Consider the following 27,530-nt stretch of genomic DNA (forward strand, 5'->3'; position numbering starts at 1 on the left):
GATGGAGAACTTCAAGATGGCTGCTCACCTGTTTTATGGTTCTTTATCTTTATACTAGGTTTGGTTTGGATAGCCCTTCAAAAAAAGAGAGGACACTTTCAAATAGAGGGCTGTCCTCTATAAAGTAGGGCATATGGGCACCTGACTGGTGCTACTTATACTTCTGTTACTTGTTGAGCGTGGGGAGTGGATTAGTAATGAATATTATCTTCATTGCCTCTTGCTTTAATTGCCCCAATGGCCACTTCTATTCCATCGGGGGAGCAGGAGAAGCCTTCAGTTACTTACCTCTGATTATACTATTTTGCTATTTAAAAAATGAAGAGGAAGAAAAATGGAAGAAAACCTCTCCTCTTCTCCCCTTCCTGGAAAGAGAAACTGACAATGGAGAATTTAAGAAAGGCTATTCAAGGGACAATTCATCACTAATCCCCCAGTTACACTCAACAGAAAGCAAGGGAAAGCAACAGAAAGGCAGGACTAGCCAAGAAATCATCATCAGGCTGGTACTGAAACTGTGTTTTATCAGGGGAGGTGGAGAGCGAGAGAAGGATGACAAAATGACCACAAATCAGGTCTGAAGAAAGCAAAAGAGGACAATACAGAAAATACTGGACTACAGGGATTGGTCAACTACAGCCCTGTTCAGGCATTTGCCTGACTGCGTGAAGGCTTACACTGGGGTAGAGGGTAGGGTTGCGCATGCTGATCCCACCCCCTCCTTTCCCCTGCCCCTCAGTCTCTGACTTTGCCCTGTTGAGCACCTCAGTCTGCCCTTGTGTTCTATGTCTTTAAACACAAGTGGAAGTCTCCTTGTGATTGGGGATCCTGCTTTATCATTAGCCCTGTCCAGGCTCTATACGCTAGGAGAAGGGAGTGGGGGTGGGCATGCCAGCTCTGCCCCCCCCATCGTTCTCATCACCCTCCACATGTTTACAGTGGAGTATCTCTATACTCTCTATCCATGGCAGCTCTCCATGCTGTTTAGAACCCTGCAAAAGAGGCAGAAACAGGAGTCCGTGCATGCTTGCTACTAACATCGAACCCATCCGAAGTCTGAAGACGGGTAACCAGTATGCATACTAAGAACCACTTGCCCTTAATCCCATTTCATGTTTACAGTTTCCCTCAGCACAATGATCTCTTAGCCCTATCCACACACCAGTTCTCCTACATTAACCAGCTCCAGTGCAGCCATTTCCTTTTTCCTAAGAGAAAGAGTCAATCCAGAGTGAAACATGGGACAATAATCCACCCCCCTGTGAAGTTGAGAAAGAGAATGGTGGAAAATTCCAGAGAGGGCATTAATTTCTGGAATTTTTGTTGGGAGTGGGGGGGGGGTAGAGCCTATTTTTATACCGTTGTTCAGCCCTGGAACTTGTGCAATAATTCACAAAGTGCATCTGAACATGTGCAAAGTGCATTTTAATGTCTAGGGAACAGCTGTAACCCAGCTCTCACAGCCCTGGTTTGGGAGAGGGTTTCCAGGTAGATATTCAGCAGATGTGGTGTCCTGATACACTTCGGAGCCAGAACCAATGAAACAATGGTGAAAATGTACGGATCAATTCCCCGCTACCGTTTTCCGAGCTCATCCCTTGCCCAGCGAAAACGGTCGTTGCTGTTGCTTCCTCCATCTTTGCCCCTAATTTCAGTTTCACTTTCACTGGAGAGGTAGGGGGAGTGGACGGGCAAAGAACAGCCCTCCTTCAACTTTCCTTCTCTCTAGGGTTGCCTACTTTCTTTTTCCTAGCAGAGCTATTGTGCCCCTTACAGCTGTCCGGGGGCAGAAATCCAACCGGTGAAGATCCCCCATTAACTGCATCGTTGCACAGACGAGGGGGATGGGGGAGGAAGCTGCACCTGTTGAATTTGTTCATTGTGCATCTGTCAAGGGGGAAGGGGGAGAAAGGTGTCCACTCGCTTCCTCTTCCCTACGGACCTTGCTATGACCAGTCTCTAATGGCAGCCCTGTAGGACTTTCACCTTCCCTTACTCACCCACAGGATCACCCGTGAGTTGTCAGAAAAAAAGAGAGGAGGCCAGCCTCAGCACAGAACAAGAAAGTTACAGGCGTTGCTCTTAGCTGAGCATGCTCAGTAGATTCATGCAAAGGCAAGGAGCCGTGTTGAAGCCGCTGCCCTCACTTGGGCACCGGGACCCCGCTTCCGGGTGCTCACCCAACTTAACCTTCCGGCCACTGGTTTGGAACCGCAAAGGGTAGGCTTTGAAATGATTTAGTGAATATGATTTACACTCATATTTAGGTAACATAGCTACTCATTTAACAAGTTGGAAGCATATTCCTGTGGATATGTATGGAAAAGTATGAAACTTAAACTATGGGTTTCACCAACCACATCCCCATTAGAAGATCACCATCTTAAAATTCAGCTTGGGAACTGGCATTTTAAAAATTTCACAGAATGTAATACCTTTATTAGACCAATTCAGGTATCACAAAACATGTGCAAGGTTTTGAAGGTTTTTTTGTTTTGATGATCTTTGAATTCTCCTAATAAAGATATCACAGTGTACGAATTCTGGGATTTTTCTTATGGCCAACACTGCTGCCTTTGTTTTTCGTTTTTCGTTTTTTTTTTACTCAGCATACCCAAATTTTGGTAAAGACGTTGGCTCACAAATGTCCCCGTCTATGACAGTTGCAGAGAAACTGAATGAATTCTTGGTTGTCTTCAGTGCAGAAGTTGTAGAGGTTCGCCTGGCGCCTAAGTTGTACTCGTTCGGGCGCCAGGTGACGGCTTTATTTTCCCAGGCATGTTAGTCTTTTAGCTCTGTTGTTTAATCTGTTGTATTTTAAATCTCAGCATTGCTGCTAGGCCTTATTCTGGGTGGCACTTTTATATTGTAGTTTTAAACGTTTATATTTTATATTGTATTCTATGATGAATTTTTAATTGTGAACTGCCCAGAGAGCTTCGGCTATCGGGCGGTATAGAAATGTAACAAACAGTAGGACAGGGGTGGGGAACCTCAAGCTGAAGGGCCAATCTACCCCTTTGGGTTTCCCCTTACTGCCAACTACCAGTCGTTTTGTTTCCCAGCTTTTGTGCAGTTTCCCCCGCTTCTAAAATGTTGAGATGTCTCTCCTAAGGCTTAGTTACTGGCAGTTAACAGCTGTAAGCTAAAATATGCAGAGATTTTTTGTATTTTTGGCCCCACCCTTTGACTCTTCCCCCTTTGCCTTCAGCCCCACCCACCACTGGGATGCAACTCTTACGTGCTTCTCCAAAATCAAATTCGGCCCCAGACTTAAAAGATTTCCTCCACCTCTGTAGTAGGACAATTACCCATGCCTGAGTGGACATTTTCAGGAAGGGAGTCTGAGGAACAGAGGCAAATGGTGGTGGCAAGGTATGAAGCTCTAGACCAGTCCCAATTGTGGAATACCCTCCCCATAGAGGTATGACTGGCATCAACACTACAATCTTTTCGGCACCAGGTTCAACCCTTTTTATTTTCCCAGGCATTTTAAGTTTTGGTCTGCCAGCCTGCTCTATCACTAACTGCCTCTAAATCTGTTTTGATTGTTCTTATTGTGTTATTGCATTTTATTTTGGTATGATTTGTTTTAGTCATGCCCATTGTATACCGCCCTGGTATCCGTAGGAATAATTTTCTTTCTTCAAATATTTTTTCATAAATAAATAATAATAAATCACCACAAAGGTTTTCTAAGGGATTACATTAAGACAGCAAACTTCTACCCACTTACCTGGGAGTTAAGTCCCATTGAACTCAACTGGGCTTACTTCTGAGTAGGCATGTATTGTCCTGTTAAAAAAATGTTTAAAAACAATAGAAACCTTTGGGTCAAATATGAAGGTTGATCAATAGCTTATGCATTTGCACTACTGAACTCAGGAAGAGTAAGGAAATCAATTCTGCTCTCCAAGCTGGTGGCCTTCAAATGTTGTGAACTTTAACTCCCAGCATTCTTGACCACTGGCAATGCTGGCAGGGGCTGATGGGAGTTGAAGGCCAAAACATTTGGAAGGCACTAGGTTTGGGAGGGTTGTGCTAAGCATTCAAGTCTTTTGTCACTACTTTGAGGATTTGAGCTGAAAATCAGGGTATAACCAACTCCCTGGCTTATACCATAGAAACAAATAGCAGTGTAGCAAAGATATCAAATTAGAAATGCTTCTTAGGGTGTAATCCTATGCATGTTTAAACAGAAAGAAGTCCTACAACTCCCAGCATTCCCTAGGACTTTTTTCTGACTAAACATGCATAGGATTGTTCCCTCAGAGAATGCAAGTGTAAACTAATCGAATACATGGAGTTCAGCTTTCTTTCCCAGGAAACAGACAGACACCAGAAATACGGTTTAAACAAACTTTATTGACTATCATAAGGAACTGGAATACAATAAATTCAAATTGAAAGGTCCAAGTCTACAGGGATGATAGATTAAGAAATAATAGGAATACAGGTAGAAGAACAGTAGACAACAGATATAACAAAACTGACCAATAAACAAATTAAAAAGAGAGAAAGCTTAAGGTAAATCTAATCCAGACAGAAGTTAAGAATTTCCCCCACACAGTACTACCTTCTTTCAATTCAGCTGGCCAAGATAAAGAGAAAGTACAATTCTGATCAAACTATCACTATTTGGATCCTTCTATACAGGAGGAAAGGTCTTACTTTTGGTGAAGTTCACAGGCAACTCAGTCATGACTAGCAATGGGCCCACCTTTATAGCCAAATCAATAGTGTGTGTCCATGTAAACTGGAAGAGAACTTAAGATAACCACAACTGGCCTAGCAAGAATCGCATATTAATAGATGTTTATCCATTCTTTCTTTAACCTGTTCACCATCTCTGATTTTGCACTTTGCATTCAACTTTGGCCAACTAAGCTTAACCTCTATTATCTTTAAAGAAAGACACAGGATTACATAGTGCAATAGCAAGATTACAAGAAGACAGTTGGCTGCTACCAACAATTCCACCTTTGGTGGCAGTGTGTAATAGTTTAAGAAAATGGCAGATTACTTGTAAGAAGTTAAAGTATAACATTTTCTGATTCAGTTTCAGTTCAGGTACAACTGTGACTGAAACTGAACTGGTTGAGGCCAATGGCTACCCGGTTTTGCACACCTGAACCAGTTCAGTTCCGGTTCACATGGGAAAATTTAAATATTCACATTATAAATGCTGATTTGTATAAGCAATGGAGTGATTAATATCACTATAGTACTGTACCCTAGCCTTAATACTAGATGGTTAAACATATATTCTACCTAGAAAAACCTACAAGATCCACAGGGAACAGGAACATAATGAAAAGGGAAATAAGAAATCAACTCAGCGGAACTGATACATCAATATTGCATTCTTACTTGAGGTTGAAGAAATGTAACATGATGGGACAATGTACAATAAAAAAAAAATGCATCCAGTCTCTTACTCACACACCAACTACCCCATGTTACTCTTCATATTACCTTCCTCAGCACTTGGACATTGGGAAATTATTGCCTTCTGAACTGCCTAGGACCTTATAGGCTGCAGAGAAAGCCTGTGAAGGAACTTTCTCATAATGAATGTTGCGCACGTATCTTTAAGGCTTAACCTGCACTTAAAAGTTTAAGCACAGGTTAGCAAGGAAACCCCTTCATGGATCACTGCCTTGTTGTGGCGAAGGGGCTTGCGTAACTCAGTGAAGCCATAAGCTATGTCGTGCAGGGCCACCCAAGACGGACAGGTCATGGCAGAGAGTTCTGACAAAATGTGGTCCACTGGAGAAGGAAACGGCAACCCACTCCAGTATTCTTGCCAAGAAAACCCCATGGAACGTATCACAAGGCTAAAAGAGATGACACTGGAAGATGAGCCCCTCAGGTCGGAAGGTGTCCAATATACTACTGGGGAAGAGCAGAGGGTATTTCCAAGTAGCGCCAGAAAGAGTGAAGCGGCTGGGCCAAAGCCGAAAGGACACTCAGCTGTGGATGTGTCTGGTGGTGAAAAGAAAATCCGATGCTGTAAAGAACAATATTGTTTAGGAACCTGGAATGTCAGATCAATGAATCAAGGTAAGCTGGAGGTGGTCAAACATGAGATGGCAAGATTGAACATCGACATCTTGGGAATCAGCGAACTAAAATGGACAGGCATGGGCGAATTTAATTCAGGTGACCATCATATCTACTATTGTGGGCAAGAATCCCTTAGAAGAAATGGAGTAGCACCCATAGTCAGCAAAAGGGTGGGAAAAGCAGTACTGGGGTACAATCTTAAAAATGATAGAATGATCTCAGTACGAATCCAAGGCAAACCATTCAACATCGCAGTAATTCAAGTCTATGCCCCAACCACTGATGCCGAAGAAGCTGAGGTTGATCGGTTCTATGAAGACCTACAACACCTTCTAGAACTAACACCAAAAAAAGATGTCCTCTTCATCATAGGGGATTGGAATGCTAAAGTAGGAAGTCAAGAAATCACCAGGATAACAGGCAGGCATGGCCTTTGTGTACAAAATGAAGCAGGACAAAAGCTAATAGAGTTTTGCCAAGAGAACACGCTGATCATAGCAAACACTCTTTTCCAACAGCACAAGAGACGACTCTACACATGGACATCACCAGATGGTCAATATCGAAATCAGATGGATTATGTCCTTTGCAGCCAAAGATGGAGAAGCTCTATACAGTCAGTAAAAACAAGACCTGGAGCTGACTGTGGCTCAGATCATGAGCTTCTTGTTGCAAAATTTCGGCTTAAATTGAAGAACGTAGGGAAAACCACTAAACCATTCAGGTATGACCTAAATCATATCCCTTATGAATATACAGTGGAGGTGAGGAATAGATTTAAGGGATTAGACCTGATAGACAGAGTGCCTGAGGAACTATGGACAGAGGTCCGTAACATTGTTCAGGAGGCAGCAATGAAATCCATCCCAAAGAAAAAGAAATGCAAGAAAGCCAAGTGGCTGTCTGAGGAGGCTTTACAAGTAGCTGAGGAAAGAAGGGAAGTGAAAAGCAAGGGAGAAAGGGGAAGATATATCCAACTGAATGCAGAGTTCCAGAGAATAGCAAGAAGAGACAAGAGGGCCTTCTTAAATGAACAATGCAAAGAAATCGAGGAAAACAACAGAATGGGAAAGACTAGAGATCTTTTCAAGAAAATCGGAGATCTCAAGGGAACGTTTTGTGCAAAGACGGGCATGATAAAGGACAAAGAAGGCAGGGACCTAACAGATGCAGATGAGATTAAGAAGAGGTGGAAAGAAGACACAGAAGAACTATACAGGAAAGATCTGAATGTCCCTGATAGCCATGAGAGTGCGGTCACTGAACTTGAGCCGGACATCCTAGAGAGTGAAGACAAGTGGGCCTTAGGAAGCATTACTAACAACAAAGCTAGCGGAGATGACAGTATTCCAGCCGAGCTATTTAAAATCCTACAAGATGATGCTGTTAAAGTGCTGCATTCAATATGCCAACAAATTTGGAACACTCAACAATGGCCGCAAGACTGGAAAAGGTCAGTTTACATTCCAATTCCAAAGAAGGGCAATGCCAAAGAGCGTTCAAACTACCGCACAATTGCACTCATTTCACAGGCCAGCAAGGTGATGCTCAAAATCCTACAAGCTAGGCTTCAGCAGTATGCGAACCGAGAACTACCAGAAGTACAAGCTGGGTTTCGAAGAGGCAGAGGAACTAAAGATCAAATCGCCAACATTCGCTGGATCATGGAGAAAGCAAGAGCATTCCAGAAAAACATCTATTTCTCCTTCATTGACTATGCTAAAGCCTTGGATTGTGTGGATCACAACAAACTGTGGCAAATTCTTAAAGTGATGGGAGTACCAGACCACCTTACCTGTCTCCTGAGAAACCTGTACGAGGGTCAAGAAGCAACAGTAAGAACCAGACATGGAACAACCGAGTGGTTCAAAATTGGGAAAGGAGTACGACAAGGCTGCATATTGTCACCCTGCTTATTTAACTTATATGCAGAGTACATCATGAGAAATGCCGGGTTGGATGAATCACAGGTCGGAATTAAGATTGCTGGGAGAATTATCAACAACCTCCGATATGCAGACGATACCACCCTAATGGCAGAAAGCGAAGAGGATCTAAAGAGCCTCTTGTTGAGGGTGAAAGAGGAGAGTGCAAAAGCTGGTTTGAAACTCAACATTAAAAAAACTAAGATCATGGCATCTGGCCCCATCACTTCCTGGCATATAGAAGGGGAAGAAATGGAAGCAGTGACAGATTTTACTTTCTTGGGCTCCAAGATCACCACAGACGGTGACTGTAGCCATGAAATTAAAAGACGCTTGCTCCTTGGGAGGAAAGCTATGGCAAACCTAGACAGCATAGTAAGAAGCAGAGACATCACCTTGCCGACAAAGGTCCGTCTAATAAAAGCTATGGTTTTCCCAGTAGTAATGTATGGCTGTGAGAGCTGGACCATAAGAAAGGCTGAGCGCTGAAGAATTGATGCTTTCGAACTGTGGTGCTGGAGAAGACTCTTACGAGTCCCCTGGACTGCAAGGAGGTCAAATCAGTCAATCCTAAAGGAAATCAACCCTGAGTGCTCATTGGAAGGACAGATACTGAAGCTGAAGCTCAAATATTTTGGCCACCTAATGCGAAGAGAAAACTCTCTGGAAAAGACCCTGATGCTGGGAAAGACTGAAGGCAAAAGGAGAAGGGGATGGCAGAGGATGAGATGGCTAGATAGCATCACTGATGCAATGAATATGAACTTGAGCACGCTCCGGGAGAGAGCGCAGGACAGGAAGGCCTGGCGTGCTATGGTTCATGGGGTCACAAAGAGTCGGACACGACTGAACGACTGAACAACAACAAGCAAGGAAAAGTTTCAATAGTAACTTTTAGTAGTTAAGGAGATTGACTGAGCACTAGAGCATCAAGGTGGCACCTTGTAGTACACAGAAATACTGTTAGCAACCCCTTCCTCCATCAGGCTATTTATCTTCAGTCTGTGGCTTAAAGTGGGCATGTTTTCAGGGGATAAAGGCCTGAAAACAGCCTCCTGCCCACTTTCCACTCTCTAAGAAAGGCAAAATACAGGCGCCTACAGTGAAAAAGTCACCCCAGACTGAGCATTCCCAATTCGTTCTGGTAAATGTACCACATCATTTTTGTCAAATTCTTATTCTGAATGGTAACTTGTATTTATTTTAAAAATTGTTCTGTTCCTGTATGGGCTGAAATAGAGGTTTTCAAATTGTGTTCTAAGCTTGGTTCCAGTCTTGGGGGGAAAAAGGGTTCAATGTGGTTTCTAGTTCTTTTTCCTGGCTATTCACATTATAGTAGATACAGCAGGATATACAGACTGGTTTGCACGTCATAAGCCACCATTTTTAAGAGTTTGCCTGTAGCTACCAGACAATGAGGCAACGTGCTAGCACATCTTCCACCTGTGGTTTGTTTACCATTATGTGCAAACCAAGAACTCTGGTTTGTTTCTCCCCTGACAAGCCAGATTCATAACCCATGGATTGCTGTCGCCCCAGCACACTGGCTCATTCTCAATAACCTACATTTTTAAAAAAAATAATGATGTGCAAACCAGGCCATTTTCATCTAAACCTACGACTGCTTTTTAACAGTATGTGTCAGAAGTGTGGTCCAGCAAGAGACAGGTGATTTTTCAAACTGTCCAAAATACTATTGAGAATATCACCCCATTCCACTACCCATAGCATTGTGCTCCTGGAGATTGCTTTCTGTCATGGTTTCATAGTAACCTATTGTGGCTAACGTTCCTTCAAATGATTTGCTATCTGCTAGATGATGTGGATAAGCATGTTATTGGTAGCATAGCACTATTTGCAGCTGCACCTGAAAATGATAGGAATAAGCTTGTTGTGCAGACGATCGCAATGCACTGCAGTGGAGACCATCAAATATGAATGGTCATGAAGACATCTTTGCTTATGACCAGTTTTGCTCAGGTCACTCCCACACTTCTGCTTTTGTTTGAGCATTTTTGTCTCCCTCCCCCCTGGCAATGGTAACCCCTTTTTGCTTGATTTGTAACTATACATTTGTGATGACCTGTGACAACCTTATAAATAAGACCACAAAAGTTACTAGCCTGCAAAAAGAAAACGTGACTGGCCTACCACGAGCTGGCAGAGGAGGGACAGGGAGCATTAGCAGTCCACTGGGTTTCTATGCAAGGATGCAGAGGGATGGAGCACACCGTCCGTTCCCCACCAGTCTGCTTACTCATCTCCATGCAATTCCTTGTTGTCTGAAGCTAACAGACAAATACTTAAATACAAGGCTTAAGGATGGGCAACTTGTGACCCTCTAGATGTTGTCATCTGCAACTCCCATGATGTGTCATAACTGGCTATGCTGGCCAGAGCTTCATAGGAGTTGTAGGCCAAAACATCTGGAGGGCCACAAATTGCCCACCCCTGGCTTAAACAAAAACATTGGCCAACAGATATGTCATGATCAACCTGCTAGCTGCTTCCAAACTAACAGTGCAATCCTATACGTGATAACTCAGAAGCAAGCCCCACTGTGTTCAATGAAATTGCTGCCTAAACTGGAAGTCTTCCACTGGTTCCCCACCTCCCCCTGCCCCCAAAAGGTGGAACAGTTAGCAAACATTTGAGACATCAGGGCAAGAGATAAAGTTTACAGGAACAATACAGATCAGCAAGGGGAAAGGATCAGTGGAGGATTATGAGGGAAGAGAGTAAAGGTTTTTATCATATTGAAACAACCATATTACATTTTCTGTGCCATACTAGGTTTTTTTTTTAATGTATATTTGGATTGAAATTCCTTGGAAATTAATATTTTTTAAATGCACCTTGAAATAGAAACAAATGGGCATGATTCTTCTCTGCCTGGGTGCAGAAAGGAAGCGCCATGGGGCCTAACAAAGCCCTGTTGTTCTCCCTCTCCCTGTTCAGTGTGCACACATGCACATCTGCACAGCCAGTGTCGAGCCATCAGAGAACAGGAGGCCTATATGCCCCCCACTGCATCTCCATCCAGCCCTCCCCTCCCTATCGTCAAAGAACATGAACTCTTGTGCTTCCGTTCCTTGACATGGCAGAGGCCAGAAAGTAGATCTTCAGAAGTTTTGGACTTCAACTGCCAGCATTCCTGACCCATGGGCCATGTTGGCAGGGGCTTCTGGGAGTTGAAGTCCCAAACACCTGGAGATCTACCTTCTGCCCATCCCCGCAGTAGGGATCAGGCTGGACGGGGAAACACAAGGCACGCACAGGCCTTCCCTTCTCCATAACTGCCTGGCATGGTGCCTCTGCATGTGCCCCTATGCTCGTGCTGAGAAAGCACAGGGAGAAAACAATGCTCTGTTATATCCTATGGGGGTCCCTCTCCATGTAGGCAGTCAACCCTACCGGGAAAGAGTATGCCTTATAAATTAAATTAAATAATTTTTATTAATGACTTAAAGCTCCACACTATCCAACTAAAATATTTTATCATATTGATCGCATTTTTTTTTAAAGTCACACAAACTCAGGATAAACTGCTAGAAGATGACAAACAGCAAATAACTGTGCTTACAGGGAGAGAATCTGTGGCCATGTCTAAAGTAAACTGTTTTAAGAGCCATGGCTTCCCCATCAGGAAGAGAAAAAAAGGGCTGGTTATTTTATATTGTGAGCAACAAAGGGGAGAAAAACATAATGGAAAATGATTATCTTGAAGAGAATCCATTACGATAAGCACCTATTCTGAGTTACCGTTTTTCTTGCTCATTTTGTCATTCTCAGCCAATCCATATAGAGCAGTGCCCCCCTTTTGTTTTATGTTGTATTTGTTATTAAAGATGTATCCCCCACTCCCCATTTTTTTATACTTCCAAACTGCCAAAAAGAAGAAAAACAAATCTAGGAATTTATCATCAGGAATTCTCAACACGCCCAACCAATCCATATTTCCCAGGATTCCTTTGGGGAAGCAATGAGGACTAAACAGTTTTTTTTAATGGCTTTTAATTTAGATATGGCTGGTGGTACCGTGCCATGGGCATGGACGCCTCGCTATTCCTTATGGCAATGCACACTTGCTCAGATATGCACAATGTGAAAGGCAACTCAAAGACTCCATCGTTTAGTCCGTACAAGGCTTACCCAAGCCTCCTTTTTAAACTTCCCATGAGCACCTAATTAAAGTGAAAAGAGGATCCCCTGGTACTGTTTACCACTTTGTGACCGGATAGAAGGTGTTTCGCATCCAACCCATTTGCCTCTCAGAGCCTGCATTTCAAGAATCACGAAGGGCACTCCATTTTTATCTCACCCAAATGGGTGACTTCAGATCCATCACTGAGGGCAAACTGACTAGAATTGGCAAGGCCTGCCAGAGGCGGGGGGTCACTGCTCTGCTTAAGAGCTGAGGCTGCTTTCTCCTCTTGGCCCCAGAGGCGTTCAGGCGTTGGCGACCAGGCAGTCGTTACAGGCGGCGTGTCAGTTTCTGAAAGCGCAGTCCCAAGGCTCCCATCCTTAACGTGGACTCTCTGGTGGGACACAAGCCGCGAGCTGCGAGCGAAGCACTTCCCACAGTCACCACATGTGTAGGGCTTCTCTCCCGTGTGGATCCTCTGGTGAGTGACGAGGTCAGCATTGATCCGGAAGCTCTTCCCACAGATGTGGCATTCATAAGGCTTCTCGCCGGTGTGGATCCTCTGGTGCTTGATGAGGTCCGAGCTGTAGCTGAAGCTTTTCCCGCAGATGCCACAGGGGTAGGGCCTTTCCCCTGTGTGGACCCTCTGATGACAGATCAGGTGCGAACTCCGCTTGAAGCCCTTCCCACAATCAGGGCATTCGTACGGCTTTTCCCCAGTGTGGTTCCTCTGATGGGTCACAAGGTCATAGTTGACCCGGAAGCTCTTGCCACAAATGGAGCACTCGTAAGGTTTCTCTCCGGTGTGGACTCTCTGATGCCTAATAAGATGTGAACAGTCACGGAACCGCTTCCCACAGATCCCACAGGGATAGGGCCTTTCCCCGGTGTGAACTCTCTGGTGGGAGATCAGATGTGAGCTCCTGGTGAAGCTTTTCCCGCAGTCAGAGCATATGTATGGTTTCTCTCCGGTGTGGCTCCTCTGGTGGTTGACCAGGTCATAGTTGGACCGGAAACTCTTCTCGCAGATGATGCACTCATAGGGCTTTTCCCCTGTGTGGACTCTCCGATGAGACATGAGCTGGGAGCTCTGGGAAAAGCCTTTGCCACACTCCAGGCAGATGTAGGGTTTCTCCCCTGTGTGAACTTTCTGATGGGCAACCAGATCAGAGCTGAAAAGGAAGTTCCTCCCACACTCTAGGCAGGAAAAGGGTTTCTCGTCCGTGTGGGTCTGCATGTGATCCACCAAATCCACTTCCTGGCTGAAGCCTTTTCCGCAAACTGGGCACGTGTGGGGTTTCTCTTCTTTGTGGACTTTCTGATGCTCAACAAGGCAGGAGCTTCCATTAAAGCACTCTCCACAAACAGGGCAGATATACTGCGTCTGCGACAGATAAGTGCCCACAGTTTCGCTCCCTGGGGTACCTCCATTGAAAGCAAGGGATTCATTCTCCGGTTCTTGGACAGAGCTTGTCGGTTCCGTCTCCGAGCTGGTCCCGCTGATTTCACCTCCTTTAGGTTCATGGTGTGGGGAAGTTTGCCCCTGGCAACTTTCTGACGGCATCTTGTGTGGTTCTGCTGGCTTAGGGTCTCCCTGCTGAGAAGTACCCTCCTCTTCTTCATTCACCATCTTTTCCTTTACTGCACAGAAAAAGAATCCACACAGTCATTAGCATTATTAATAAGCATTTGCATTGTGCTTTCAAGTGTTCACTTCATATATAAAGAGAGAGAGAGAGAGAGAGAGAGAGAGCGCGCACCTCAATAATCCCAACAACTCTATAAGATAGGCAAGTTTTAATATCCCTATATTGCAGATGAAGTGGGGAAAGGCTGAGAGAATAGTGGCTTGCCGAAACCCACTGAGGGAGTTCACGGCAGAGGTGAAATTTAAGCCAGGGACTTCTCGATTTGTAGCTCAGCCACTATGCTATACCAGCAATTACTTTTGTACTGAGAGAAGGAAGTGGGACTCACAAAACAGGACCAATGTAATGCTAGTTACATTCTTCACCAATGGACTAGCCATATTAGTCTGTTACAACAAAAATAATGAAGAAACTTGTGCCACTTTGAAGATTAGCAGATTTGTTATCCTCGGTTGGCATGTATACATATATATAGAGCCAGTGTAGTGTAGTGGTGAGAGTGACGGACTGGGAGCCGGGAGATCTGGGTTCTAGTCCCCACTTGGCCATGGAAGCCCACTGGGTGACTTTGGGCCAGTCACAGACTCTCAGCCCAACCTACCTCACAGGGTTGTTGTTGTGAGGATACAACGGTGAGGAGGAGGATAATGTAAGCCGCCTTGAGTTCCTTGCAAGAGGGAGAAAGGCGGGGTATAAATGCAATAAATAAATAAATAGAGAGAGAGAGAGAGAGAGAGAGAGAGGAGGAGCAAGAGGAGGAGGAGCAATTGGCTATGAAATCCAAGTAGTACAGACCGTGACAATTCTATGTAAACTTAAGATAAACAAATTGCCCATTCACAACAGCAGCAATTAGCAATAACACTGTTGACACAGTTTTGCTATGTTAATTAACAACTGTAGTGGGACAGAATACCATTGTCTCAAATCAAGCCTAAAATGAATATAATCAAACTTCTTGAGTAGTTCTAATTTAGCAATTTTGAAATTTAGTTTGATTCTGTTGATTTAGGCTGGAATAAAGACAATGGTTTCCTGTCTAGCTATGTGTTTAAGAGTACAATCCTACAGACTGAGCTCCTCTTAGAAAGAAGCCTCTGATCCTCGAGGCTTCCGTGTATCCAGTGCCCTGCCAGGCTGCTGCTGGGTGGGTGGAAAGAGCAATGGAGGCGATTTTTGCCTCTCTATCCTTTTACATTTCCCCCCTCTAGACAGGCTTTGGAACCCATCTAGACCTGCTGGAGGAGCTGGGCCCGGGCTGGAGGAGCTGGGCCCGGGCTGGAGGAGCTGGGCCCGGGCTGGAGGAGCTGGGCCCGGGCTGGAGGAGCTGGGCCCGGGCTGGAGGAGCTGGGCCCGGGCTGGAGGAGCTGGGCCCGGGCTGGAGGAGCTGGGCCCGGGCTGGAGGAGCTGGGCCCGGGCTGGAGAGGCCATAGGATTTCTCGTACCCTGGCCTCTCCTCTCCTCTGCTCTCCCTGCCCATTGGAATGCCCCCCTTTTCCTTCCCTCTGAAATGACAATTGCAACCTCAGGAAGCAGCCTGCATGGTTCTTTCCATGGCATGTGTGAATGGGAGTGGGATCGGAACTCAGAGTCCCCCCCTTGAGGTCATAGCAGTGTCTATGGCCTCAGGAGGGGAACTCGGAACAATCTTATGATCCCTGGGATACTCTCCCAGGGACCACAGAATTGCGGTCTCCATTAACACAGTAAAACTGGGATAATACAGTTATCACCAGTTTGTTTTCAGAACTGGGAAGATGGGTGAAAATGCTCCCGCAAAGATTAATCTTCAAGGGATGAGTGAAATTGTAGGGACTTTCCAGGGGGTTGGTCTCCCTTACAGAGGCAGACATCTTTTTGAGAAAAGAGAGAAAAAAACCACACCTGACCAGCTTGTCTTAAAGGTCAGGCTAAGCCACCCCAAAATCCTTACAATTTTGCTCACCACTTGTAAGCTACCAAATATCTACCCCTACTTTTGCCAGGGATAAACAGTCTCTTGAAAAATGGGAGGTAACTCACACCGTGAGTTGCTGCTGCAGCGAATGGTCACTTACTTGTCTTAATCTTTACATAGAACTGAATCACACTGTACTTTTCACATTTCATTTGTGGGCTGCCCCATAGTGTGTATGTGTGCCAACTTGAAATGGACTCTAATCCATGAAAGCTTATGTTAAGGGAGCAATCCTATGGCCACTAGTCAGCAGCTAGACAGCCATAGGATATCGTGTTTTCTGGGAACCGACCTTGGAGCCTGCGCTCCGAGGTCAGCTCCCCAAAAACCGACCTCCCCTCCCTCGCCTTACACACTGCCTTGCAAGCAGCACAGAGAAGCCCCGTGCTCGCAAGAGGAGCGCAGAGCAGCCGAAACGGGGTGTTCCAGGGCAGGCAGAAATGCCTGTATGACACATCCTACGTGTCATACGGCAGCCTCTTCCCCCACTCTGCCCTCCCGTGGCTAGATAGCTGAAATTGGCTGTCTAGCCAAAAATACAGGGCAGGAGGAGTACAGAGCGAACGATCCCCTCCATGCTTCTCCTGCCCTGCATTGGATAGGCAGTTGCCTCCAAGTTCAGAGGTGGCCACCTATCTGCATACGATTGCACCCTAAATCTCTTGGGCTGCAATCCTAAACACACTTACCTGGGAGTAAGCCCCAATGAAGACAGTGAGGCTTACTTATGAATAAACATATATTGGATTGCACTGTTAGGTTTGGATCCAGTTTAAGCTGGATCAACTGCAATGGTGGAAGTGGACTTCCCCACTTCCTCCTTCCCACAGCAGCCCCTCCAGCCCCCTGGAAATGCTACATAGAGTCAGGAGACTCTGCTGAACTGTGATGTGTGTGTGTGGGGGGTGAGATATCCCCAAGAATTGGGCAGAGGAATCTTCTGCAAGCAGAACCTTCCTCTCATGGGAACGTACTTCTTGTCGAAGGCAGATAATGGATCCAACCCTCAGTCTTGAAGGTCCCTACAAGATTCTTTTTTTGCTTCACAAAGTTACAACTCTGAGTTGTGAGTCACAAAGAACCTAAATTCAAGGACAAGGATAAATTGCAGAAATGGCTTCGATATACATAATTACTCTGCTTTTAATGTTTGGGAGGCAGTTCTATGAATCTTAAAACTTAGTGTATTCGGCCCAGAATACATATAATATCTACATATCTTTTTGTACTGAAAGATTGGCTTGAGGTTTTTGGGGGGGGGAGGAGCAGAATTCAGAATATTTTGGCAAGGAAAAAGAGCAGGCTGCAGTTATACGCTAGGAACAGGAAAAGCCATAGGGGCCCAGTGCTGTAGTAATGAAGAGGCTCTCACAACTGTGGTTAAAAAGACCAGAAGCAGGTCACAGGATCATGCGTGCCCTCCTTTAGCCCCTCTTCTTTCCACAGCAAATTTGAAGTCAAGCATTACACCAGGAGTAGGCAACTGGGTGCCCTCCAGATGTTTTGGACAACAACTCCCACCAGCCCCAGCCATCATGGTTAATGGTTAGATTATGGGAGTTGTTGTCCACAACATCTGGAGGATACTGGCCTGCTTAGCCTTCCATTTCACCAAGATTGATGTTACTTGTGGCTACGGCATTCCCAACTAACAAGGACTGCAAGCTACAATTTAAAGCTGGTTTCTAATCCTTGTTAAGTGGGAACCTTGATTAGCCTTAGATGTGGTTAACATCACTACTGACATAATACTTAAGGCAGGAAGAGATTTTGCTCCAGAGAGGGAGCACATAATCCTACAACTTGCTCCCCATCTCTTCTGTTACTTCTGTATGTGTTCAGAGGGCTGGACTGTGTACTCAAGGTCAATTAAAACATTTTAAGCACCCCTTTGTACCACTGAGAGTACTTACACAACTGGATTTTCCCAACTCATTCACAATATATTTTTGAGTAAAGCAGGGAAGGCCACTGCTTGCTTCCCCCTGCAAACTTGTTTTTGTTTTCTTTCCATCCGCATGACCTCTACGCAGAGAAACTCCTCTCTCCAACCATGACTAGGAACTTGCTTTTAAAAATAAAGACCCACGCCTGAACTAAAGGCAGGATCCTTCTTATGCCAGTGAATCTTTTATGTCACCAAAGAGCAGGCATAATATGGTGGCTGAAGACACGAGCCAAGAAGCTTCCGATTAAGCTTACGCCTCACCTTGGTCGAAAGTTGTCCTTAAGCAAGCTCCTATTTCTTTCTGCCGCAGTCCTCATCTGCAACATATTGGGGGAATCATAATATGGGCCTACCTTACAGGGTTGCTGTACAAGGATGAAGGTAGAGAAATTTCACACGCTCCTAACAAACTACATAAATGCTTAATATTATTGTTTGGAGGGGGCAGGGAAATCCCTCTGAGCTGGGGCAGAAACAGTAGGAAGCTGCTCCTCAGATTTCCTTTGTCGATCTACCCATTTTAATCCTGGCAGCAACCTTTACCAACAGGGAAACCACAGAAGGAGCCCAGATGAGAAACCACCCAAGGACGAGGCTTACCCAGAGCAAAGGCTGGCAGGAGATTGTGAAGCAGAAAGCCCTGGGGAAGGATTAGCCCAGAGGTCAGATGATAAGCAGCCTTGCTGCCAGCCAGCCAGCGCTGCAGCGCTGATGGCCGCACAATAGGCCCACGGCAGCAGCACCGTGCCCGAGATCCCGGCTACTCACCAGCAATGGGGCGAGAGGAGAGCGCTGCTGCGCCGTGATAGACTCCGAGCAAACAGCTCCGATCTCCCCACCGAGCCACCCCTCCCCCGGCAGCCAGTTAGCCGCGCCAGCGCCGAGTGAGGCTGCAGAACCCAGCAGGCAACCGGACGCTCGCTCGGTCTGCCGCGGCGACTCAGGGGTTACTGCCTGGCGGCCGAGGCCGGCCTTTGCAGCGAGAGAGCCTTCGATCCCACCCCAGACAGCCAATCGCGGCCGGCCTCCTCGCGTCTACAGGGGAGCTGAGTCAGACGCAGGAAGCGCCGCCTCGGAGACGCTCCTCGGGCCAAGAGCGCCGCCTCCGCAACGAGGAGAAAATAATCCAGAGCCCTCTGGCGGCCCCGCCGAGCAAAGCCGCGGCATTGGCGCTTCCTTTGGGGGACGGGATGAATGTCCGGTTAAGGCCGCAATCCTTCGCCTGAGAGGTGAGGAGAAGGTAGAGTGCCAGATGATTTAGACTTCAACTCCCAACATGCCTGACCAGTGGCCATGCTGGCAGGGGCTTCTGGGAACTGAAGTCCAACAACCACTCCGGAGGTCTACCTTCTCTCACCCATGTTTTACAGTACACCAGCTTTCTCCAACCTGGTGCCCTCCAAACATACATCTCCCAGCATTCGCCATACAACGCATCTGGAGGGCACCATGTTGGGGAAGGCAGCATTACACCCAGTTTAAAAAAAAAAGGAGGGGGGAGTCAGAGTAGACATGTGTAGGACTGCACTGTATGTTTTATCGGATCATGGTCTTCTGATTTAGGCCGCAGTCATAAAGATACATTAAGGAGTTCGCCCCATTGTGCAAAGTGGGGCGTTTACATACAGATAAAACAAGTATAGCATCTTTTAAAGATTATTTCAGGGAAATAAGAAAGGAGAAGAGATACAACAAAATGTATCCCTCTGGTTGCTTTTTAGTGTGATACTGGCTTCAGGATTTTTCTCTTCCCTTTTTTGTACTTTATCGTAGTGTTTCTAAGCCTTTTTGGAAGACATTTTCACTAAAATCTAAGTAATTACTTAAAATATATATAAATAAAAGAATGCACATTTCAACAGGCTCACTCTGAGAGGGGTGGGGTTGAAATGTTTAGGATGGAAATGTATAGCTCATGTTCCCCATTTAAAGTGGCTTTCTTATAAAATCAAAATTAACAATACATGTTAATAAAACACCTAAATGAAAAAACAGCTGATTATATATCAGTTAGAAATAGTTACTGCAGAAATAAAATACCAGAGTGTTGTTACAGGTATGGATGAACTTTATTTGACATCTAAAAGTTTGTAATTACTATGCCAGCCAAGCAAATTTGGGGAAGGAACCCCACAGCCAGGTTGCCACCATAGAAATCCACTCTCTCTAGTAACTGATAAGGAGTGCTAAATGGAGGCAGGCCTAACTTTTTCAGCAATGGATGCTCAAAAGGACTAGCACAATGGTCTGTCCTTGATGTGAAGCCTGTCAATCCATGTAACACTGCATGTCTTGCTTGCCTACATGTACAGATGGGCGCATTCAGGCACAGTGTCAGTGCAGCCCTGCCAGGCACCATGTGGTTAATGTTTACATGTCTCTTGCTGTCCTCTTATGGTATTGCACAGAAAATACATTGTGCCAAACCAGACTTAAAGCAAAATGTCACACACCACACACATGCAGAGAGTGAAAAAGCAGGCTGCTACTTAGAAGCAGCAAGCAGCTTTTGAGCAATGTGCACAGTCACATAATACAACAGGGGACAGTGTTTCCTGGTCAAAAAGTGCTTCCATTATTTTCATGACCATTACACTTGGTGCAGGAAACTGCCTACCCACAGCAACATGAGTAAAGTATGAATGGAAGATGGACCTCAAACTACCATGCGCATATCTGGTTTGCCAATATACAGACCTAGAGCCCTGAAGGTCATTCACCCTGTCATATTTGTTGCAAGAAACATCAGTGTAACACCAGTGCAGCTGGACGAAAGATGATCACCACATTGTGTGGAGCAGGAAGCAGCCAGTCTAACATTGCTTATTTTGGGCAGAATTCATGCTCAGACTAATCTAACTTCTGTGGCACATGGTGTGAATAAAGCTTGTGGCTATTATAATGACAGGTTTACTATCCCCATTAGTCAGAAGAGCCCCTCCAATTTCCATGACACAACTGGATCATACTGGGTTTAGGTGCAAACCACAGCTGCTGGCCTCTCCTCCACATTGCTCCCACCTAAATAGAGCATTTGTGTGGGTGGCATTTGATTCCTGCTCTTCATTGCTTCCGTGGAGTACCTATATCCAACTTGCAGTTAGACAGCTGTTGCAGTGAGCACGCTAGATTCCAACTACCATGACAGTTACAAAAAAATTAATCACTATCCTCTGGCCTAAAATGATAAGGTATTGTGGAAGGGAACAAACTTTATTTTTTTAAAAGCAAGAAAATGTAGATATACTTAATCAAATAGCTGCTTTGCCGTAGCTGGTAAACCATACTGTGTCTCCATTTCTGTTGAGACCTGCATGAAACTCAACTATGTAATTAATTTTACAGTGTCATATTCCACCCAGCACTTGGCTTCTTTTCCTCACAGTTCTGAAGGCTGAAGTTCCACAGGTGTAGCTTTCCCCAACAGCATTAAGAGAAACATCACACATCCCCACATTTACAGTGCAATCCTATACATGTCTACTTTGAAGTAAGGCCCATTGAGTTCAATGTGGCTTACTCCCAGGTAACTTTGTATAGGATTGCAGCCTTATTTGCCTAATTCAGTTAACTTTTAGTGACCTTCTGCAAAGGCTACCTGCTAGCAGTGGCAGTGGTGCAGCTAGGACTGGACTTTGAGGGTGAAGGTCCAGTGCCCTGCAGCCCAAGAGACTCCCCAAATAACCACCCAGAGAGTAGCAGTAGTCATGATGGTGCTATAATTTAAATGGCTTAGAAACCATAGTACCCTTATGCTGAGGGACAACGATGTGGTTGGTTAGTGTTAATAAAATTGCAGTTTGCACATGCTCAGATGTGCTTTTTCACACTACACATATCCCAGGGCTGAATAATAGCACTAGAAACTCTAGTGTACTCATTTAGTGATCATTGCTAGACCTCCCTACCCCCCCCCCTTTAAATGTGTCTAATCCCCTTTTACCCCTTCATGGATCACTGCCTTGTTGTGGTGAAGGGGCTTGCGTAACTCATTGAAGCCATAAGCTATGCCGTGCAGGGCCACCCAAGACGGACAGGTCATGGCAGAGAGTTCTGACAAAATGTGGTCCACTGGAGAAGGAAACGGCAACCCACTCTTGCCAAGAAAATCCAGGAAACCCCATGGAACATATCACAAGGCTAAAAGAGATGACACCTGAAGATGAGCCCCTCAGGTCGGAAGGTGTCCAATATACTACTGGGGAAGAGCAGAGGGAATTTCCAAGTAGCGCCAGAAAAAATGAAGCAGCTGGGCCAAAGCCGAAAGGACACTCAGCTGTGGATGTGTCTGGTGGTGAAAAGAAAATCCGATGCTGTAAAGAACAATATTGTTTAGGAACCTGGAATGTCAGATCAATGAATCAAGGTAAGCTGGATGTGGTGAAACATGAGATGGCAAGATTGAACATCGACATCTTGGGAATCAGCGAACTAAAATGGACAAGCATGGGCGAATTTAATTCAGGTGACCATCATATCTACTACTGTGGGCAAGAATCCCTTAGAAGAAATGGAGTAGCACGCATAGTCAACAAAAGGGTGGGAAAAGCAGTACTGGGGTACAATCTTAAAAACGATAGAATGATCCCAGTACGAATCCAAGGCAAACCATTCAACATCACAGTAATTCAAATCTATGCCCCAACTACTGATGCCGAAGAAGCTAAGGTTGATTGGTTCTATGAAGACCTACAACACCTTCTAGAACTAACACCAAAAAAAGATGTCCTCTTCATCATAGGGGATTGGAATGCTAAAGTAGGAAGTCAAGAAATCACCGGGATAACAGGCAGGCATGGCCCTGGTGTACAAAATGAAGCAGGACAAAAGCTAATAGAGTTTTGCCAAGAGAACACGCTGATCATAGCAAACACTCTTTTCCAACAGCGCAAGAGACGACTCTACACATGGACATCACCAGATGGTCAATATCGAAATCAGATTGGTTATGTACTTTGCAGCCAAAGATGGAGAAGCTCTATACAGTCAGTAAAAACAAGACCTGGAGCTGACTGTGGCTCAGATCATGAGCTTCTTATTGCAAAATTTCGGCTGAAATTGAAGAACGTAGGGAAAACCACTAAACCATTCAGGTATGACCTAAATCATATCCCTTATGAATATACAGTGGAGGTGAGGAATAGATTTCAGGGATTAGACCTGATAGACAGAGTGCCTGAGGAACTATGGACGGAGGTCCGTAACATTGTTCAGGAGGCAGCAACGAAATCCATCCCAAAGAAAACGAAGTGCAAGAAAGCCAAGTGGCTGTCTGATGAGGCTTTACAAGTAGCTGAGGAAAGAAGGGAAGCGAAAAGCAAGGGAGAAAGGGGAAGATATATCCAACTGAATGCAGAGTTCCAGAGAACAGCAAGGAGAGACAAGAAGACCTTCTTAAATGAACAATGCAAAGAAATCGAGGAAAACAACAGAATGGGAAAGACTAGAGATCTCTTCAAGAAAATCGGAGATCTCAAGGGAACGTTTTGTGCAAAGACGGGCATGATAAAGGACAAAGAAGGCAGGGACCTAACAGAAGCAAATGAGATTAAGAAGAGGTGGCAAGAATACACAGAAGAACTATACAGGAAAGATCTTAATGTCCCTGATAGCCATGATAGTGCGGTCACTGAACTTGAGCCGGACATCCTAGAGAGTGAAGTCAAGTGGGCCTTAGGAAGCATTACTAACAACAAAGCTAGCGGAGATGACAGTATTCCAGCTGAGCTATTTAAAATCCTAAAAGATTATGTTGTTAAAGTGCTGCATTCAATATGCCAACAAATTTGGAACACTCAACAATGGCCGCAAGACTGGAAAAGGTCAGTTTACATTCCAATTCCAAAGAAGGGCAACACCAAAGAGTGTTCAAACTACCGCACAATTGCGCTCATTTCACATGCCAGCAAGGTGATGCTCAAAATCCTACAAGCTAGGCTTCAGCAATATGCGAACCGAGAACTACCGGAAGTACAAGAGGGGTTTCGAAGAGGCAGAGGAACTAGAGATCAAATCGCCAACTTTCGCTGGATCATGGAGAAAGCAAGAGAATTCCAGAAAAATGTCTATTTCTGCTTCATTGACTACGCTAAAGCCTTTGATTGTGTGGATCACAACAAACTGTGGCAAATTCTTAAAGTGATGGGAGTACCAGACCACCTTACCTGTCTCCTGAGAAACCTGTACGAGGGTCAAGAAGCAACAGTAAGAACCAGACATGGAACAACCGAGTGGTTCAAAATTGGGAAAGGAGTACGACAAGGCTGCATATTGTCACCCTGCTTATTTAACTTATATGCAGAGTACATCATGAGAAACGCCGGGTTGGATGAATCACAGGTCGGAATTAAGATTGCCGGGAGAATTATCAACAACCTCCAATACGCAGACGATACCACCCTAATGGCAGAAAGCGAAGAGGATCTCAAGAGCCTCTTGTTGAGGGTGAAAGAGGAGAGTGCAAAAGCTGGTTTGAAACTCAACATTAAAAAAACGAAGATCATGGCATCTGGCCCCATCACTTCCTGGCATATAGAAGGGGAAGAAATGGAAGCAGTGACAGATTTTACTTTCTTGGGCTCCAAGATCACCGCAGACGGTGACTGTAGCCATGAAATTAAAAGACACTTGCTCCTTGGGAGGAAAGCTGTGGCAAACCTAGACAGCATAGTAAGAAGCAGAGACATCACCTTGCCGACAAAGGTCCGTCTAATCAAAGCTATGGTTTTCCCAGTAGCAACGTATGGCTGTGAGAGCTGGACTATAAGGAAGGCTGAGCGCCGAAGAATTGATGCCTTCAAACTGTGGTGCTGGAGAAGACTCTTACGAGTCCCCTGGACTGCAAGGTCAAATCAGTCCATCCTAAAGGAAATCAACCCTGAGTGCTCATTGGAAGGACAGAGACTGAAGCTGAAGCTCAACTATTTTGGCCACCTAATGCGAAGAGAAAAGTCACTGGAAAAGACCCTGATGCTGGGAAAGACTGAAGGCAAAAGGAGAAGGGGACGGCAGAGGATGAGATGGCTCGATAGCATCACCGATGCAATGAATATGGACTTGAGCACGCTCCGGGAGAGAGCGCAGGACAGGAAGGCCTGGCGTGCTATGGTCCGTGGGGTCACGAAGAGTCGGACACGACTGAACGACTGAACAAAATCGTTAAGCAGCTAAAGACTGGAACTATATGCTCAACGAAGTAAAATCCTAACAAGTGCACTGGAGTCTCCCCGAAAACGTATGCCATAATAAGTCTTCAAGGCGCCAGAATTTATTTTATTTATTTATTACATGTCTACACCCCCCAAGAGCCGAAGCCCTCTGCCTCTTTTTTGCTTTTGCTGGAACAGACTGACGCGTTTTCCCCTCTGGAAATAACGATTAGCGGACCATGAGGGCAAATACACGCTTCACATCCTCAGAGGCAGTCTTTACCACTACTTCACTACTTTAACATCGTGTTTCAGTGCTAAAGTGTGGCACTGAAACACGATTTTGGAGTTAAAGCTGGCTTCAAACAAAGCCCAGCTTACAGCATCTCCGCCCGCCACCTCAACACTGCTTTTTTCAGGTACTATTTCTCCCTCAGTCAGTGACTTCTTCCCCTATCACTTTCGCCCTAAGACACGCGCGCTCCAGCCCCAACGTTCAGCTAAGCTTGTCGATCATGCTGACCTATTTTGCATAACGTCTGCCCAGAAGGGGTCTCGTGAACCCGTTCCGAATCCCCATTGGTTTCCAATGGCATCAATCCTAGTCCGAGCCCGCCTCCTCTAGAAGCTTCTGGCTGCGCCAGGCGAAGAGGCGAACACTTACCGAAGCGATTGGGCAGAGGGCCACAGAGAGTGACGTGATTGGTCAGTTCCAGAAGCGGGCGAGCCGCGAACCTAAAAGGAGACGTCTCGGCAGAGCGCGCCTCAGGTTCAAGCAGAGACGCTTAGTGTTCGAGTGATAAATACGCGAACACACAGGCGTGAGGGACGTTGTACCGCGATGCTGTACCCGTGTCGGGGAAAGCGCCTGCTATTGGCATTGATTTGGGAACCACTTGCTGAGTTTTCCAGCATGGGAAGACAGAGATCATTGCCAACGACCATGACAACCACACCACGCCCAACTATGTGGCCTTCAACGACACAAGCGCCTCATCGGGGATGCAGCCAAGAACCGGGTGGCCATGAATTCCGACAACACCGTCTTCGACGCCGAACGTCTCATGGGTCACAAATCTGATGACTCCACAGTGTAGTCTGATATGAAGCAATGGCCTTTCCATGTGGTCACAGGTAGAGCACAAGGGTGAGATCAAGACCTTCTTCCCTGAAGAGATCTCCTCCATGGTGTTGACCAAGACGAAGGAAACTGCTGAGGCTTACTTGGGCTGCAAAGTCCAGAGCACTGCCATTACTGTGCCTGCATACTTCAATAACTCTCAGCGCCAAGCCACCATGGATGAAGGGCACCATCACAGGCCTCAACATACGGCACATCATGAATGAACCCATGGCTACTGCCATCGCCTATGGCTTGAATAAAAAAAGGCAGCGGAGCCGAGAAGAATGTGCTGATCTTTGACCTGGATGTTGGGACCTTTAATATACCCATCTTGACCGCTGAAGATGGCAAGTTTGAGCTGAAATCTACAGCTAGCAACACTCACCTTGTGGTGAGGACTCTGACAACCACATGGTGAGCCACTTGGTGGAGGAATTCAAGTACAAACATAAACATGATGTCGCTGGCAACAAGTGGGCAGTCTGGCAGCTCTGCACCGCCTGCGAGCGGGCCAAATGCACCCTGAGCTCCTCTACCCTGCCCTCTATTGAGATTGACTTCTATATGTCCATCACTCGAGCTGCTTTGAGGAGCTCAAGGCTGACCTCTTCCGTGGCACACTTGAGCCTGTGGAGAAGGCCCTGCATGATGCCAAGCTAGATAAAGGGCAAATCAATGAAATTGTGCTGGTTGGTAGCTCCACTTGTATCCCCAAGATCCAGAGGCTGCTACATGACTTTTTAAAAAGAGCTTAATGAACACATAAATCCTGATGAAGTGGTGGCCAATGGTGCTGCTGTGCAGGCTGCTATACTGGTGGATGACAAGTCAGAGAATCTGTAGGACCTGCTACTGCTCGATATAGTGCCACTGACTCTAGATATTGAGACAGCAGGTGGTGTGATGGCTGTCATGATCAAATGCAACAAAATTATTCCCACCAAGGAGACACAGACTTTCACCACCTATTCAGACAATCAGAGCAGTGTGCTACTGCAGGCGTACGAGGGTAAGCTGGCCATGACCAAGGACCATAACCTGTTGGGTAAGTTTGTCCTGACAGGTATTCCACCAGCACCCCATGGTGTGCCCCAGATTGAACTCACATTTTACACTGATCCAAATGGCATCCTCAGTGTCACAGCAGTGGACAAAAGCACAGGCAAAGAGAACAAGGTCACAGTTACTAATGATAAGGGCTGCCTCAGCAAGGATGACTTTGACCATATGGTGCAGGAAGTGGAGCGTTACAAGGCAGAGGATGAATCCAGCTGGGAACAGGTGGTCTCCAAGAATGCCCTGGAATTCTTTGCATACAACATCAAACAGATTGTGGAAGCTGGAAGCGAAAAGCAAGACTGGTGAGTAGGTCAAGCAGAATGTGCTTAAGAAGTGCCAGGACGTGATCAGCTGGCTTGATCACAACCAAATGGCTGAGAAGGAAGAGTTTGAGCACATGCAGGAGGAGCTGGAGCTTTGCAACCCCATCATTGCTGAATTATATCAGGGTGCTGGAGCTGCAGGTGCTGGTGCTCCAAGTTGTGGACCCAGCATTGAAGAACTGAACTAA

General features: G+C 45.8%; 1 protein-coding gene and 1 pseudogene across 1 annotated transcript; one reads left to right on the forward strand and one right to left on the reverse strand.

Annotated features, from left to right (window-relative positions):
• Positions 1–2,532: 2,532 nt before the first annotated feature.
• On the reverse strand, positions 2,533–18,808 carry LOC146355144 (uncharacterized). The gene is made up of 3 exons (XM_084840732.1): positions 18,458–18,808; positions 7,441–13,776; positions 2,533–6,572 (listed from the first exon to the last, which is right to left on the reverse strand). Exon 2 carries the CDS (start codon positions 13,763–13,765, stop codon positions 12,284–12,286), a length of 1,482 nt encoding a protein of 493 aa, XP_084696858.1. The 5' UTR covers positions 13,766–13,776; positions 18,458–18,808; the 3' UTR covers positions 2,533–6,572; positions 7,441–12,283.
• Positions 18,065–27,530, forward strand: LOC146355145 (heat shock 70 kDa protein-like; annotated as a pseudogene).

Source organism: Heloderma suspectum, chromosome 2 (assembly GCF_057233095.1).
Source record: "Heloderma suspectum isolate Gila_16-S chromosome 2, 16-S_ref, whole genome shotgun sequence".
Classification (NCBI taxonomy): domain Eukaryota; kingdom Metazoa; phylum Chordata; class Lepidosauria; order Squamata; family Helodermatidae; genus Heloderma; species Heloderma suspectum.

Bases quoted from the DNA above. Each gene is read 5' to 3' on its own strand.
- LOC146355144 (XM_084840732.1), bottom strand. From the start codon at position 13,765: ATGGTGAATGAAGAAGAGGAGGGTACTTCTCAGCAGGGAGACCCTAAG.